General features: G+C 38.2%; 1 protein-coding gene across 1 annotated transcript; it reads left to right on the top strand.

Moving 5' to 3' along the window:
* Window positions 1-10,922: 10,922 nt before the first annotated feature.
* LOC134289821 (uncharacterized) lies at window positions 10,923-17,084 on the top strand. The gene is made up of 2 exons (XM_062856400.1): window positions 10,923-11,198; window positions 11,724-17,084. The coding sequence occupies exon 2, from the start codon at window positions 14,722-14,724 to the stop codon at window positions 16,351-16,353; it is 1,632 nt and encodes a 543-aa protein (XP_062712384.1). The 5' UTR covers window positions 10,923-11,198; window positions 11,724-14,721; the 3' UTR covers window positions 16,354-17,084.
* Window positions 17,085-17,096: the final 12 nt, after the last annotated feature.

Below are 17,096 nucleotides of genomic sequence, written 5' to 3'. Positions count from 1 at the left end.
CAAAAGGATCTGAAAAAATAAAATTTTAAAACGTGGGGAGTATTGATATCGGAATTTTGCTTGAAATATGTTTAGAAATAAAAATTTTCTTGATGAATGTTAAATAATAATACAAAATGATTAGTCCTTTTTAATTGATTGTGATTTCAGCACTCAAAATTCAATGCAAATGCAATACAGTACCGTCATTTGGGGTAATATTGGGCCAAAAATTAAACATGTTTTTGGGTGAAATAATGTTGATTTCACAAAAATTTATTACTTAAGCAAAGTATGCACCTGAAAAGGACTCGTTAGATTATTATTTTTAGCTTTATTTATGAGGTTTTCAGCTCTAGGCTGGTTCGCTTCGGCCCAGGAATTGTTAAAGTCATTCGAGTTCAGCAGTCGTTCACCTCAAGAAGAGAGCTCCATTTGAAATGATAGTTGATGATAGTGGATTGAACAAATTGAAAAAAAAGGATTGTACTTAGCAGTGTCCACAAAACTATTATTTCTCCCAAGAATTTCTTTTTTGAGACAAATGAGGGTGACTTCAGGCTATACCTATTTTATACCTTTATTAGGTTGACTTTCTGACCTGAGCAGGTTCACCACCATGGTTCAGGCTATACTTTGTAGTTATAGTTAAATTTCGAGGTTTGGAGTTCAGCACACTTGTCTGTGAATACACTGTGACAAAAGGGGCATGAGAATTTTGCTCCATTCATGATGTTCAGTTGTGTTTTATTGTCCAAAAAGTAAATATGCATTGCTCATAAAGATTTGCAATGGCGATTTCGATTGGTTACTGATCAACTATTTTGGGATTGGCTTTCTTAGTCATTAAGTCATGACAAGTATTTTACACTGTTCCGATGTTTCGGATTTTTTGTTATGGCCTTCCTCAGGGATTGCTAAAAGCATATATTAACATTTCATTAAACATAAAACACTATTGTCTACCGTGTACCATCATGAATACGTTCATCTGATTTGACCATAAGAGGAGAGATGGAAAACAACAAAGGATAAATACACACCTATCCAACTTATCGCATACGGTACATCATGATCAGTTGTCTCACGATGTCGATTGTGACCCACAAATATCGATGATGGTCACCACCCCCTGATGATGTTACATCCATTTGAAATGGTCGTTGCAGTGATGAGTGATAGTGTAGCAAAAGAAGATTCCCCAAAATTGTTCATTTAGTGAACATTAAGTCAGGAAATACTATCAATATTGTAATATAATACCACCCATAATCTTTAGGCAAGCATGAAAACTCCATTGTCATCTCATGGTCGAATCAGGAGAAATTATTCATGACGGTAGACGGTAGACAATAGTGAGTACAAATTGAATGTTTTATGTTCTATGTTAAATATTAATATAAGCTTTTAGCTATCCCTGAATAATACTTCAAAATTTTCCGAATTTGAGCACGTCTGGGTGAAATCACACATAACAGGCGAAACACATGTATTTGCTTCCGTGTATTTTCCACCAGACCATGCTCATAAAAGCACCTATGAAAGCTTCTTCGAATGTGCAGAACAAGTTTTATCGCAGCTGCCTCCTGAGGTTAAAGTTCACATCTACGGTGATTTTAACCAACGCAACGCTGATTTCATTCTAGACTCTGAAAATGAAAGTATTTTACTGCCAGTCGTTGGGGACAATGCAACATTACAGTTCATCTTTGACAAAATTTCTAATTTAGGACTGAACCAAATCAATCATATTAAAAACAGACAGAATTGTTATTTGGATTTTTTACTGACGAACGTTTATGAGGATTTCTGTGTGTCCGAATCATTAAACCCATTGTGGAAAAATGAAGCGTTTCACACGGCAATCGAATACTCGTTATTCATACATGAATATGTAAGACCCAACGACTATGATTTCGTGGAAGTCTTTGAATACCAATCAGCGAACTATGAAATAATTAAATTAAGATTGAATAGCATTGATTGGCAAACAATTATTAGGAATGAAGGAAATGTCGAAACGGCAGCATGCATTCTCAATGAAATTTTACGGGAAGTTATCAAACGAGAAATTCCCGCAAAGAAAATACGTCGTCACAAAAGTACAAACAGTCCAATTTGGTATAACAACCAAATAAAAAATTTGAAAAATCGCAAGCAAAAAGCACACAAAATCTACAAAAACCACCAAAGCGATGAGAACCTAGCAAAATATTTGGAGATCTGCGATCAACTGAATCTAGCCATCAGTAATGCATTTGAAGAATACAATTCAAAAACTGAACTTGAAAGAAGTCCTGTCCAAAGAACTTCTTTAATTACGTAAAAACAAAACTAAAATCTGACAATTTTCCATCCGTAATGCATCTTGACGAAAATTTTGGGGATAACTCGGAAAAAAACTGCAACCTTTTTGCAGAGTTTTTCCAAGAAATCTATACCACATTTTCGGAAGACGATCGTGACCGTGACTATTTTGCATTTTATCCAGAATTTTCCAGGGATATTGGAGTGAGTCAAATCCACGTGAAGGAAATCCTAGACGCCCTAATGAACTTAGACGCGTCCAAAGGTCCTGGCCCGGATACGATTCCACCAATTTTTATGAAAAAATTAGCAAAAGAGCTTACTTCTCCATTATTTTGGCTTTTTAACAAATCACTGGAAACTGGAATATTCCCTAAAATATGGAAAAGCTCTTTTTTAATACCTATCTTTAAATCCGGCCGAAAATCTGATATACGTAATTATCGTGGTATTGCCCTCATCTCTTGCATTCCGAAACTTTTGCGAGGCTATTGTCAACGAAAAGCTTTTTCTCCAAATCAAAAATAGAATCACTGGAGCACAACACGGCTTTTTCAAGGGTCGCTCAACAACAACAAACCTGCTTCATTTAGTTGACTTTTCCTTGAATGCAATGGATAATGGAAACCACGTAGAAGCTCTTTATACGGACTTTAGTAAAGCATTTGATCGCATCGATATACCAATGCTGCTTTTCAAACTGGAAAAAATTGTATTTGAGCCAGGCTTTCTTAAATGGGTTGAATCATACTTAACAGACCGCCAACAAATCATTAAATTTGATGAAACCAAATCGAAACCAATTCAAGTCACTTCGGGTGTCCCTCAAGGCTCTCATTTGGGACCCCTTCTTTTTATCATGTACGTAAACGACATTTCCTTCATTCTCAACAAACTGAATGTATTAATTTATGCCGACGACATAAAGCTCTTTCTGGAAATCAGAAATGAAGAAGACATCAATGTATTCCGCAATGAAATAGACAAATTCTACATATGGTGCAAGAAGAGCTTATTACAACTGAATGTAAAGAAATGCAACCTAATATCATTTAGCAGAAAAAGAACAACACCATATATTTCAATCGCATTAGGAAATCAAATCGTGGAAAAAAGTGATAGAGTTAGGGATCTAGGCGTAATATTAGACTCTAAGCTAACTTTCGTAGACCACTACAATAGTATCATTCACAGGGCGAACAACATGTTAGGGTTCATAAAACGGTTCTGCTACAACTTTCATGACCCATACACAATCAAAACGCTTTTTGTGTCATATGTAAGATCAATCATGGAATACTGCAGCATTGTATGGTCACCATTTTCAATCACACATGAAGAAAGACTCGAATCTGTACAAAAACAATTTCTTCTATTCGCTCTTCGTAAATTAGGTTGGACTTCATTTCCTCTACCATCATACAAAGCACGCTGCATGCTTATAGACATACAAACTTTGAAAGAGCGACGTGAAGTAGCAATGGTTGCTTTCGTAAATGATATCGTTTCGCAAAGGATTGATGCATCTGAAATCTTATCGAAATTAAACTTTTATATTCCTTCAAGGCAACTAAGAAATCGAAACTTATTTCATACAAACCATCACAGAACTAATTATGCCAAATTTGGGCCTTTGAATCTAATGATGGATATTTACAATCAACATTGCGAAACAATCGACTTTACAATGTCTCGGCAAAATCTAAGAAAATATTTTAATACCATTCGAAATCGCAACACATAACCAGGGTATTCAATCTAAATTTTAATTTTACACATAAACTTTTTTTCTTTTCAAAATATATAAGAACATTAGGAGATAAGAGAAATGTGTACAAATATGTGTACTAGTCTACGCTGATTGACGAAATAAATAAATAAATAAAACACCCTGGAAGAAGGCCATAACAAAAAGGCCGAAACGTCGGAACAGTATAAAATACTTGTCTTGACCTTATGACTGAAAAAGCCAATCCCAAAATAATTTCTCATAAGGTTAGGTATCGAATATCTATTCTTTTTCCAATTTTTCGATTTTTGGATGAATTTTTCACCATGCATTGAATGTATGTACCGTCTACCCCCGTTGGATTGACCGCATCTAATCTGAACACTTTTTAATTTGACCCCCGCTAATCTGCACATCGTTCAAACTAAAAATGGTTCAAACGTCATTCTGCGCATGGAACGGAGTGAAACGGAACGCAGAATCAAAACAAAACAGCAAATCAGGTTACCAGCAGTGTGTTTTTCGACGATCACAGGGTTACTAGAAGTTCAAATTAAAAATAAACCGCGTTGGTTTGCATGAGGTGTCGTTCAAACCAACGGGGGTAGACGGTATGTGTAATTGATAAATTCTGCAATTCGAATGAAACATAAATCATTTTTCATCGTTTTGTATTTTTTGATATTCTTTACATATGGTTTACATATGAACTTCATATCAATATAAAATGCATGGAAAATGTCTATGGTACTAATAACTGATTAAACAAAGATGTGGATATTTTATTATGAATGTTGTAACTTATGTATTATTATTATTATTATTATTTATTTTACTTCAACATTTTGAAAGAGGGAAAAACCCCTTTGAGTGATTTCCTTGTAAAAGATATGTCAATTAAGCATACTGCTGCTGTCAAACCTTTGCTTTCTCACCTTTCGGACTCTGTCTGCTTTCAATTTAAAGTGCATATACCTGCCATGGCCATGGCCATGGTGCATATAGGGCCCATATAGCCGAGGCGGTAAACGCACGGGTATTCAGCATGACCATGCTGAGGGTGACGGGTTCGATTCCCGGTCGGTCCAGGATCTTTTCGTAAAGGAAATTTCCTTGACTTCCTTGGGCATAGAGTATCTTCGTGCCTGCCACACGATATACACATGCAAAATGGTCATTGGCAGAGGAAGCTCTCAGTTAAAAACTGTGGAAGTGCTCATAGAACACTAAGCTGAGAAGCAGGCTTTGTCCCAGTGAGGACGTTACGCCAAGAAGAGAGAAGAGAGAGAGAGAGATACCTGCCATGGCCACTTCAAGGTATCCTATGTAGCTTCAACAATGTGAACTTCAATATGGTATAAGAACATGCTCCCTAAAATCAGGATTCTCCGAAAACCACGGTGATCAGATCGGTGATTTGTCTTTATTTAAAAGACTTTATAGATAATTAGTGTTTGAGCTGAATGAGCCAAAAATTTAAAAAATCGGTTTAAAATTGACGGAGATATGATCATTTCAGTTTCGTAAGTACTCAGGTACCCTGCCGGCCTTCCACGTAATAAAAAAGAAAAATCAGAAGCCCCTCCTGCTCCTCCTTACTTCAACACCTTATTAATAGGTATATTCACGAATCCTTAGATCTCTCAATAATCATTTAATATTGAGATTTGAAATCGAAGAAGGTACCCGGGTACCCTGCCGATCACATCAGAGCTAATAAGGTTGAACGAATTTCAAAGTGAGGAGGGGAAGGGAGAGATTCTGATTTTTTTTTATTATGTGGAATGCCGGCAGGGTACCCGCTCTTTTTGGAAAGACAATTTAATTCTCTTTCAGAAGCGCCTAGATCCGGTAGGTAAGTACTTACGAACAATTTATGTGATTAATTTGAGGAGCTCTTGCTATGCCTCTGGTGGGCAATCTTCCGGATTTTTTGTCAGCTGACTAATCCGGTGTCTGTCGGCGTGGGCATCGAGAATAATGATATTGAGATCCATTGTTAATGGTAAATAGCAACTACCAATGCAAAATATGAGTAAATTTTGAAGACAAAAAACTTTAATTTTTATGTAAACTAACGATTTTCTCCTTATGTCACTCAGCGCCTCTACAATGGGAAACCATTCGAATTCTTCTATAACAAGCTTCTTCAAAATGGATCCGTAGCAAACATTTTGAATTTCAATGAAAATCATAACAAATATTCCTTGCAACTTTCACTACAAACTCGCGAGCCAGGCTTGATTTCATTGCCCGGATCCAGATTGCAAAAGGTAATCCGCCGGGATTTTGTTGTACCGTCAGTGGGAAAACCAAAAAAACTGCACTCCTGATACTTTTTGCTGTTGCGGCCACAATATTTCACCAAACATTTTATTTTTATTGCACTCAATTACCTTGTCAACCACTATCCGGTTTTGAATTTGCTGAAAGTCACGCACGGATTGAACGCTGCAGCACATAAACAGTAATCAACACACCAAATGAAATTTACTCATTTGCCGAGCGCCCGGCTTGATAATGGTTTCTTAATGAAAGTTTTCTTTGTGACAGTTATCGCGTGACAGCTACTGCTTCTTCGATTCCGTGTGTAGTATTTGGATCTCCCTCCCAGGTTAATCTTATCAGAATAAACCCCACCTTCAAAACGGCCGATCATTGCTTTTTTTCCCAATCATTCATAAGCGCGTGCTCCAAATGGGCCAATAACGGTAAAATTTTGTTTTCATTTTGTTGGTCCTCTCGTTTAAAAGGCCGACAACCGAAAATTTTCCGAACGGCCCGAGCGCCGAGAGAGAGAATTCTCTCTCTCAAAAAGGGACAAGCCTTGATACGATGTCAACAACAGACTCAACCGGGAGGCCAACCCACGCTAAGAAAATTTTAGAAAGACTCACAATAAGGCGTACACCGGGTGAAATATTTCAAATTAGCTTAACATGTTTATCTAGAATTTTTAATGCTTTTTTGATAATTTTTAATGCAAACTTGATTATTGAAGCATAGATACATCTATTCTTGTGTCATTAAAACGAAAAGCATGTTGAAAAATTCGGAAACTGAAACACGAATAGGAAATGTGATGGAAACTGTTTGCATCGTTTTTTCTCAATGTTTACGTTCTGGGGATAGGCCCTTTTCAAATGTAACGCGAGAATTCATGGTCAATGTTGACGACCATTTCACTAAAATAGTTTTTTTTTATAAAAAGACTTTTCATGAGTTTTTTCGTGCTTAAGGCCCCTTAGCGTGTCATCGCAAAATGGCTTCTTCAAAATCATTGACCGAAATCAACTTTACACAACATTGCACCAATACATATTTGTAAAAAATCGACACTTATCTTATTCTATAAAATAATCAATTTCACGCGAGATATTCGGCATAAAAATATATTCACACTACTTCAAATACAAGCCTCTTTCCAAGTAATCACGATTTCTAAGCATTAGTTCACTCGAAAGTAGAATTTTTTAACGATTTGTTTCGACCACACTAAAAATGTGGTTGGCGGTGTTTACCACCCACCGCAGTACCAACGACGACGGCGGCAGCGCGGTGGTGTCTTTTGGCGCGCACAATCATCGATCATTGCACACAGTGATGTCGATCCTGCTGGCCAAAGCATCAATGAAATTGATCGAAATCAATTAAAAAATCCAGTCAAACACATTGGTTATGCGTCATAAAATCAAAAATAATTTGTGGGGTTATTATTATTTAACTTTTTTACCACAATTGTTAGTGAAATAAGCAAAGCGTTATAATTTACGAAATCTTCACCAAGCGGTCCGCCAGCACTGCTGTTGCAGCAAACATAAACAGTGGGAGAGCGTACCAAAATAATTCGATCATTTCTAGCTTGTTACATAAAAAATCTAACATTTTTCGTGACATTTGGATATGTTTCCTTGTTATTCATTGAAGTAGAGTAGTTTACTGCCTGAGTTGCTTTCAAATGATTCATATTCTCGAAATGTTTACATTGGAGGTACCGAGACAAAGAGATGCTATTTTTGTTTGTTTGTTTGTTTATGGAATTGGTATAGAAAGGCTTCACAACTACTATCGTGCTTGATGATTGTTTGGAATAAGAATCAAATAAGAAGAGTAAAATTTGAGCTGACACGCTAAGGAGCCTTAACATCACCAGGGATATAGCACGCGCTAGGTAAGAAACAAAACCTAATCATTCCATATCATTTTCACAATGAATTTTGACAAAAATACACATACACCGGGTTGGTTAGAGATACGTCATGCCAGATACGTCGCTTGTGTATGGTTCCAGTTTGGTGTATCTGTTACATTGGATTTTGGCTAGATACGTCGTTTGGTTTTCTCCGAGGTTTTCTCATATATCAAAACGGTGTATCCAGGGCCGGATTTACAAATGTGGGGGCCCGGGGCCCAGCGTTGTGGGGGCCCTTCATAAAGAAGATAAATTTTGCCCATATAACATGAAAAATAAAAATAAAAAATATTCAAATTCGTTACAAATAAATCAATGAAGGTATTAATGTAGTTGTGGAAAAATGTGAATCTAGAACAATATGCAGAGCTACTTAAAATATCAAAATCCCCTGAATTAATTTAAACAGAAAAAAAATATAAAGTAAAAAAAATATTTTCAAGTGTGCATTTGTCGCATTGGATCCCAGATTTAATCTAAATTCATGCCAGAGTTCATAGAGAGGCTGCGCAATCGGTGGTTTCATTTTTTTTTGCAATCTAAAGAAAATTTTTATTGGATCTCTGCTGCAATCTCCGGAGAAGTTGCTTGTCGATCACCATAAAGAATGAACACTTAACAATAACATTACAGACAAACAGACATATTACTTAGAAGAAAATTGCTTCAAAAACATCGTTTTGCATCTCACTAGCACCCTCTATAATGCTCAGTCCGAAGCATTAATTTGCAGGTGTTGTTTCCCTTGGCTCGATGTAACAATTTTGCAGGTGACGACTCCCCCGTGGCGTCATCCATTCAAAAAACATGAATGAAGGTTCATGAGTGAGTCATTTTCTGTAAACATTGATCGGCGTCGCGTTCATTTCTCTTCAAAATTGAGAGGTGATGTAGGCACAGCAGCGCCACCATGACACATGCGAGCACAGTCCGAACCACACTTATTTTCAAAATGACCGTTAAATCGTGCGAAGAATTCGATTAGAGTAGTATGTCTGTTTGTCTGTGATAACATGTTCTATCTTGACTGTTAAGGAAGGTTTTGGTGACCTTCCAGAAGAATTTACCACATTACTTTGGTATGAAATAGAACATTCTAATAAAAAAAAATACTAAAGATATATTAGAGGAAATTTATGATAAGTTCCTGATGGAATTTTTTACTCAATTTCCAATAGAATTTTCCATTAAAATTCTATAAAATTTTTAGCAGAAAACCCGGACAAATTTTTCAAACAATTTCTTTCCAAACTTCGACTGAAATTTTCTCAATCCATTTCGTCAGGAGTTCGCCATGGATTCATCCTCATTTCAGTGAGAAAATCTCTACTAAAAACATTCGGACTGAAACTCTTCACAATAATCTGCCTTAAATTCATGCTAGATTTCCTCTGAAAAAATGATACAACAGATTTGGTATTCTCCAATTTAAGGAAGTCGTAAGCTGTCTAAGCGAAATCAAACTCAGTAACTCCAAAAATACTTACCAATTCAAAAAAAATCCTTAGATTCTTTCAAGAACTGTAGAAAATTCTTCAAAATGTTTTCAAAGACAGAAAAATCAAACAAACAAATTTAGCAGGAACTTTTTTACTCTGAAATTCATAGAGGTTTGGAGTTCATCTAGAATCACAACATATCACAAACATCTTGCCAGTAGACAGTAATTCGAAGTTCTTATGACAAAAATCAAATCAAGAGATATGTATTGCACTACTTTTTCATCTTGCTTCGCATTTTTTTTTCGTGAAGTGTAATTTTGTGGGGGCCCCTAAAATGTGGGGGCCCTGGCCCCCCTGGCCCCCCCCTAAATCCGGCTCTGGGTGTATCTATCAGTAAAGTTGTAAACATCAAAATAGTTAGATACGTCGTTTCGAAAAATATGCTTAGTTAAACAAATTAAGCAATAAATTATCAAATATTGATGTGGATTCTTCAATTTGATTTATGATCATACATGCAGCTGAAAACCCGGATTTGTTTACATTTGCGAGTTACGTCGGATTGAAAAGTTATGCTTGATTTTTTCGTAACATTTTCGTAAAATATCAAGCATAACTTTTCAATCCGACGTAACTCGAGAATGTAAACAAATCCGGGTTAACTGCTGCATGCATGATTCATAAAGCAAATTGAAGAACCCACATCACTGTTTGATGATTTATTGCTTAATTTGTTTAACTAAGTATATTGTTCAAAACGACGTATCTAACTATTTTGATGTTTACAACTTTACTGATAGATACACCGTTTTAATATATGAGAAAACCAAACGACGTATCTAGCCAAAATCAAAAGTAACAGATACACCAAACTGGCACCATACAAAAGCGACGTATCTGGCATGACGTATCTCTAACCAACCCGGTGTATGTGTATTTTTGTCAAAATTCATTGTGAAAATGATATGGAATGAGTAGGTTTTGTTTCTTACCTAGTGCTTGCTATATCCCTGGTGATGTTAAGCACGAAAAAACTTATGAAAAGTCTTTTTATAAAAAACTATTTTAGTGAAATGGTCGTCAACATTGACCATGGATTTACTCAGATCAGTGAAAAAGTTAGATACGTCGATTTGAAAAATTATGCTTGATATAACCACATCATGGTGTCGAAACCAGTTTACAGGTGGGATCCCTAATAGAAAAATATGATTTTTAACAGCTTCAAAACCCCATTGTAAACTCCATGTAGGTTGGCACTTGAATAAAATGAATCATTGAAAAATAAAATTGAAAGATTAAAATTAAAAAAAAAAGAGAAACCCGAGTGGATTCGGTAGAAACTGCAACAAAATTTATTTCAGTGTTTGAACGTGTTTGCCCCTTAAGGGAATTCCATTTCCTCGCCGTCCATGATGAGTCGACATTCGGCATCGGCGGCCGACATTCGCGTGTAACGGCTGTCAAACTTTCTTTTTTTTTTAACTTTTTTTTACCGAACCGCAAACGTCAAAACAAAGTGGTTTTTAACCAAGATGTCGGATTTGAAGTAAGTTACACAAAGTTTGTGGCGTCGTAAAATTTCGTCAAATTTACCGAAAAATATCATTCGATTCGGAGTGAAACCCACTGGAAAATGTTCCTCGGGGACGGGTGAAGTGAAAGTGCTTGGAATTCGGTTGTTTCCGACGTGAACCGTCCGATAGCGATCGATTTCAGTTCGGCTTGTACATGTGTTTTTCTACTTTTTCCTCTTGCGCGGTGGTTGGTTGGTGGCGCTGTGGCAGTTTCGCTGTCCGTGCGAGGCTTGATAGCCGCTAGCGCCAGAAGTTGGATGGAAGTGCACTGGTGGTTGTTTGGACGCGTTGTTCCCGAGGAACCGGGTTGCCTCACTCCGAATTCGCGAATATTGAGTGAAATCGATCCGCGTTAAATTCTTCCATACGGAGAGAAGCTTGTGAGGAGTGAGGGGAATTACTAAAAATAGTTTCGTTTTCTTCGCATCTTTTCTTTCGTTCCTGCCTGTCGCCACTTGACCGTTCCTGTTTCCTGTACGACGCGCTATGATGTCCAGTGACGATTTGCTCAGCTATGAGCTGGCGGAAGGTGAAGATCCGGCCCTTCTGAATGAGGACGACCTGCTGCTGTCCGACGATGGTAAGCTGGGGGATTTTAGGGGGTTTCTTTACTCTCTGTGTGGGAGGCAATAATTCGGTAAGGGAAAATCGATTTTCGGTGCAATCGGCGACGGATGGTTGCATCAACAATCGAGTTAAATTTCATGCGGAGTGATGACGTCTTGGCCTAAATTGAACGTTCCTTGAATTAGACGGTTGACCTATAGGTAATAATTTAGGTGGACGCATTATGGGAACGTAACAGAATGGTGGAAGACAATAAATCGTTTTTATATAAATTTGACAATTTTTTAATCATGAATTTCATGAGAAGTAAATTATATATTGGAATATTCGCGGAACACAGGCTATTTTTGGGGCTCTAAAAAAACAATGAAGTTATAGATTCTTCATGGAACTGCAAAAACTGTTTTTTGTATGAGTGTATAATCAGTTTAGTACTTTTAACTCGGCACCGTTATGCTTATTCTTTGACAGATACGCGTATTTCGATTACCACTTGCAATCTTCCTCAGTGTCAGTTATCCACTACTGATACTGATGGACTACTGCAGGTTGTCTACTACCTGGAAAACCGGGAATCCTCAAGGAATTACATTTCACAGGGAAAAACCTGGAATATTCAGGGTATATCTTGATTACGCAAGGAAATTTTACACCGATGAAAAAAAACAATAAAACATTGGGTGGTACGAATAAAAAGTAGTCAATTTTATTACTTGTAGTGTAGGTCTACTCAGAAATCCACTACATCATGGGTCTGAATAAAAAAGTTTTCGTTCAAGTTTGCGTTCATTTAATGTATCCATCTAGAAAATCGGCTACAACGACTTCTACAGAAATTCTCTAGAGATTTACTCATACCGTTTTTCTTTTTTAACCTGGGTTGGAACTGGATTGGCGGAAAATGTGTAAATAAACAAATGTCAAACAAACTATAGTACAAGTGAAACCCAAGTCGGGTTGGGATTGAAACTGTGATCTCATCCAGTTCTAACCCAGGTTGGAACCGGATCAAAAAGAAAAACGGTATCAGTTTTGCTCCCAGAGTTCCTGTGGGTTTCTACCAGGATTATCCCGGATATCAAGATATACCGCAGATGTTGTCGCAGAATTTTTGTTACGAGTTTCTCTCTGGATTCCTCTTGAAAGATTTATTCCTGGGATACCTACTGAAGCTCCTTCAACGGTTTTAAGGAGTGTTTCACAAATTTTCTGCATGAATTCCTTCCCGGATTTCTCCCGAAATCCCTGTGTCTCCCTGTATCTCTACTGTAATTTCTGCAAGAAATTTCCGATAGCATTCTTCTAGAGTTTCTTCTTGGATTTCTACAAAAGTTTCAGCTGGTATATTTCTCATATTTCTTCTGAGAGAAAGATTGCTTCCAGTGTTGATCCTGGGATGGCTCTCAGAGTTTTTCAGAACTTATCCTGCACTTTCTTCTAAGATGTTTTAGAGAGTCTTCTGTTTGGTTTGTCTTGTTTTTGTTCTGGAGTTTGTGCCGTATTTTTTTTCGGATATTTACCAAGCCTTTTTCCTGTAGTTGATCTCTGGAAGAAATCCCTGGAAGAACTTCTGCATAAATCCCTAGAGAAACTCCAAGTTGGAAAACTATCCCAAAACCACTAAGAGAAGTTCCTGGAAGAACTCTGGAAAAAAAAATTAGGAAGCTCTGCGAGAGGAATCCAGCGAGAAACTCTGGAGGAAAGTCTGGGGGTACATACTCTAAAAACCTCGAAAAATCTGAAATTGTGAAAAGTCTCGGAAGAAGCTATTTATGGAAGCGAATACGAAAAACCTCTGGATATACTTGGGAAAATTGGAGAAAGCTAGAGAAGAAAAATCTTTGATAATTTTAAGGAAAAACTGTGAGCTGAGGAAATGATTTTTACTGATTGAACTCCTGAATGTTTTTTTCCTGATCTTTAGAGCATTTGGGTATCATTGTAGGTGGAAATTTCAAAGCATTTTTTTGCAATTTACCCAAAAGAACTATGGGAAAAGTTAAAAAATATGCCTCAAACGATTTTTGCATTATATTTGAAAGAGTTTTATTCACTCCTAGTCGTGCACTCGCAGGGTGAAGTCGATCATCGCTCTTGCTCCGGTTCGCGTTAATATTTAGCTTTTTTCCCCACATTATCGTTGTGGTTTTTTGCTACCGTATCGCGAATTACAACGTGCATTGCGAGAAGAAGCTAGAATATCTAGCAGTTTGTTTCCCCGGTTCCAATTAATTGACCCGGCCCGAAATTAGTTGGGATATCAGCAGCGTCACCAACAATCGCCGCAGCTGAGTACGACGACGTCGACAAGCAACCCAACGAAGCCCATCATCATCTCCATTGTGGCTGGCGGCTTTGTTTGCTGTTTTGCCGTGCCACAGCTACCTATGCAGCGCAGCAGCAGTGAGGGTACCACAAAGCAATAGCTCCCGCAGAATAATTTCACATTGGATGCTGTAGGTATTACATTCGTTTGCTATCTTTTCGCCCGCACTGCCCCCCTCTACCCTCTTGTCAGAAGGCTATCGTGCACAGTGGTGCACTTACGGTTTTTTTCTAGTTATAATTTTTTTTTTTTCTCTTCAATTTTTTTTTATTATTCAGGTTTTTTTTTCGCTGATTTTGATAAACAGTAAATAACAGAATATTTAGTGTGGCATAGAAATACGGCCAACTTTTTTTTTTCTTTTTTTTTCGTTATATATTTTTTTTCGTTACATTTTTTTTCTTGTTATTACTTTATTATTATCATTATTATTATTATTACCATTTTTTTTTTATTTTTTTTTTTTTTTTATTCAAATCTTGTATAACTACCTAGTTTTAGTTATTTTCCTCTGGATATTGGTATCATGTATTAATTATTGTTAGGTTGTGTGAGTAGTCCAACTAGTGCCTTGTTTCCTTGTGGTAGAAAAATAGGACCGCATGGAAACAAATGATACTGGCGGGGATTCGCCCGAATTCGTTTTTTCATCTGATGACGAGCCAGCTTCATGCCAGTCCACGGACTCAATAGTCCAAACCCAGAACCCAGAGACCATGGATACTGAAGTAAATGGAAAAGCTACTTCTTCCCTGGTATCTCAAGCAGCTTCTGCTCATCCTGGGAATATTCCAATGGTTACGCTGGTGAACGAAACACGGCCAATAGAGCAAAATCTGCTGAATAGTCTGCCATCTCATTTAAACCAATCCCCAGTATACCCCTCTACTTCTGATTCTTCTTCTAATCCGGCGAATCCCCGTCCAAAAGTTTACCCACCCGGATCTAAGGGTCCCTTTCTGGTTTTCTTTCGGCCCAAGCCGAACGGAAAAAAACTTAACAAATTACAAATCGCAAAAGATCTGGAGAAATCGTTTCGAGGCATCCTTGAGGTTGACTCACCAAGTCGCGATAAATTGCGCGTTACTGTAAGCGACCGCGACCAGGCGAACAGGATTGCTAACTATGAGCTGTTTTCGAGGGAGTACAGAACTTACCTGCCTAGCCTCGAGATAGAGTGCCATGGAGTGGTCACTGAAGATAGTTTGACTCGTGCCTCCATCTTGGCTGGAGCTGGTGGGTTTAAAAATCGTGCCGTCCCACTGGTTCCAGTACTTGATGCAGTTCAAATGAATAAGGCACAACCCGACGGCTCAAAAAAACCGTCACAATCTTTTAGGGTGACCTTTTCCGGCTCGGCTCTACCAAGCGTTCTCGTGGTTGGGCTCCTTCGTTTACCTGTTCGTCTCTACGAACCGAAGGTCATGCACTGTGAAAAGTGCCGGCAGTTGGGCCACACCGCACTCTATTGCAGCAATAAACCACGTTGTGGTTTGTGTGGAGAACAACACGCTGAGGGCCCCTGCAATATGGGGCCAAAATGTGCTACATGTGGCCAAACGCCACCTCATGATATAAGTGCATGTCCAAAGTACGTAGAGCGGGAGAAACGTTCTATAAACTCTTTGAAGCAGCGGTCGAGGAGATCATATGCAGAAATGCTTAAAAATATCACCTCGGCTGCTGTACCACCTACCCAACCTCCAACTAACAATAACATATTCGCATCTCTGCCAGATGACGATCAAGGTTCTGACTCTGAGGGAGGTGGAGAGTACACTATAATTGAGACAGGAACGAAAAGGAAGCGTGCTGTTGCAAAACGGCACATGCAACAGCGAGCTTCTCAAAACGTTCCTGTTGCTCAACCAACTCTTCAAACCCCTCTGGTAAAATCAAGAAGTGGCGGAAATACCAAAAAGGTAACGCCTCCAGGTTTTAAATTTTCGGCTGGAGATTTTCCGTCACTTCCGGGTGCATCTAAAACCCCAGTTGCTCCAGTTTTTCGCCCAGAAAGCCAACAAACAAGTCATCAGGAACGCCGACCGAATCCAGTCGACCTATCCGGGAAATTGACTCTTTCTGGGATAGTGGATATCATCTTCGAAACGTTGAATGTCTCACCCACTATTAGAAGTTTGATAAATATGGCACTTCCTTTCGTGAAAACTCTTCTGAAGCATTTAGCTTCAAGATGGCCGATTCTTGAATCTTTCATATCTTTCGATGGCTAATTTGTCCAGTGAGGTCGGAGATATGATCGAAGTACTACAGTGGAATTGTAGAAGCCTAATAAAAAATATGGATGCGTTTAAATTTTTAGTTCACAGAACACGTTGTGATATATTTGCTCTAAGTGAAACATGGCTAACTTCCGATAAAGATGTCTCTTTCCACGATTTTAACATTGTCCGTCGTGATCGAGGGGATGGATATGGAGGGGTGATCTTGGGGATCAAAAAGCTCCATTCCTTTTATAGAATTGATTTCCCCCCGATGAACGGCACTGAAATAGTTGCATGTCATGTTACTATACAAGGGAAAAGTTTTAGCATAGCCAGTGTATATGTACCGCCCAGCACAAAAGTATCTCGAAGAGATCTTGCGGCTATATGCTGTGCTATGCCGGCGCCATGGTTGATCCTGGGAGATTTTAACGCACACGGAACAGCCTGGGGGTCTTCCAAGGACGACAATCGTGCCACCTTGATATACGACCTCTGTGACTATTTCAACTTGACAATTTTGAACTCCGGGGAAGCAACGCGAATTAAACCTCCAGATCCTCCAAGTATGTTAGACCTCGCAATATGTTCGAATTCACTATCATTGGATTGCACGTGGAATGTAATTCAGGATCCCCATGGTAGTGATCATCTGCCTATCAAAATTTCGGTTACCAATGATGCGTGTCAGGCTCGCCAGATCGACATCGCGTATGACCTCACGAAGCATATTGACTGGGGTAAATATGCCG

The sequence above is a fragment of the Aedes albopictus genome, chromosome 3 (genome assembly GCF_035046485.1).
Source record: "Aedes albopictus strain Foshan chromosome 3, AalbF5, whole genome shotgun sequence".
In the NCBI taxonomy this organism is placed as follows: Eukaryota; Metazoa; Arthropoda; class Insecta; order Diptera; family Culicidae; genus Aedes; species Aedes albopictus.
This window is presented reverse-complemented; position numbering and strand designations above follow the sequence as displayed.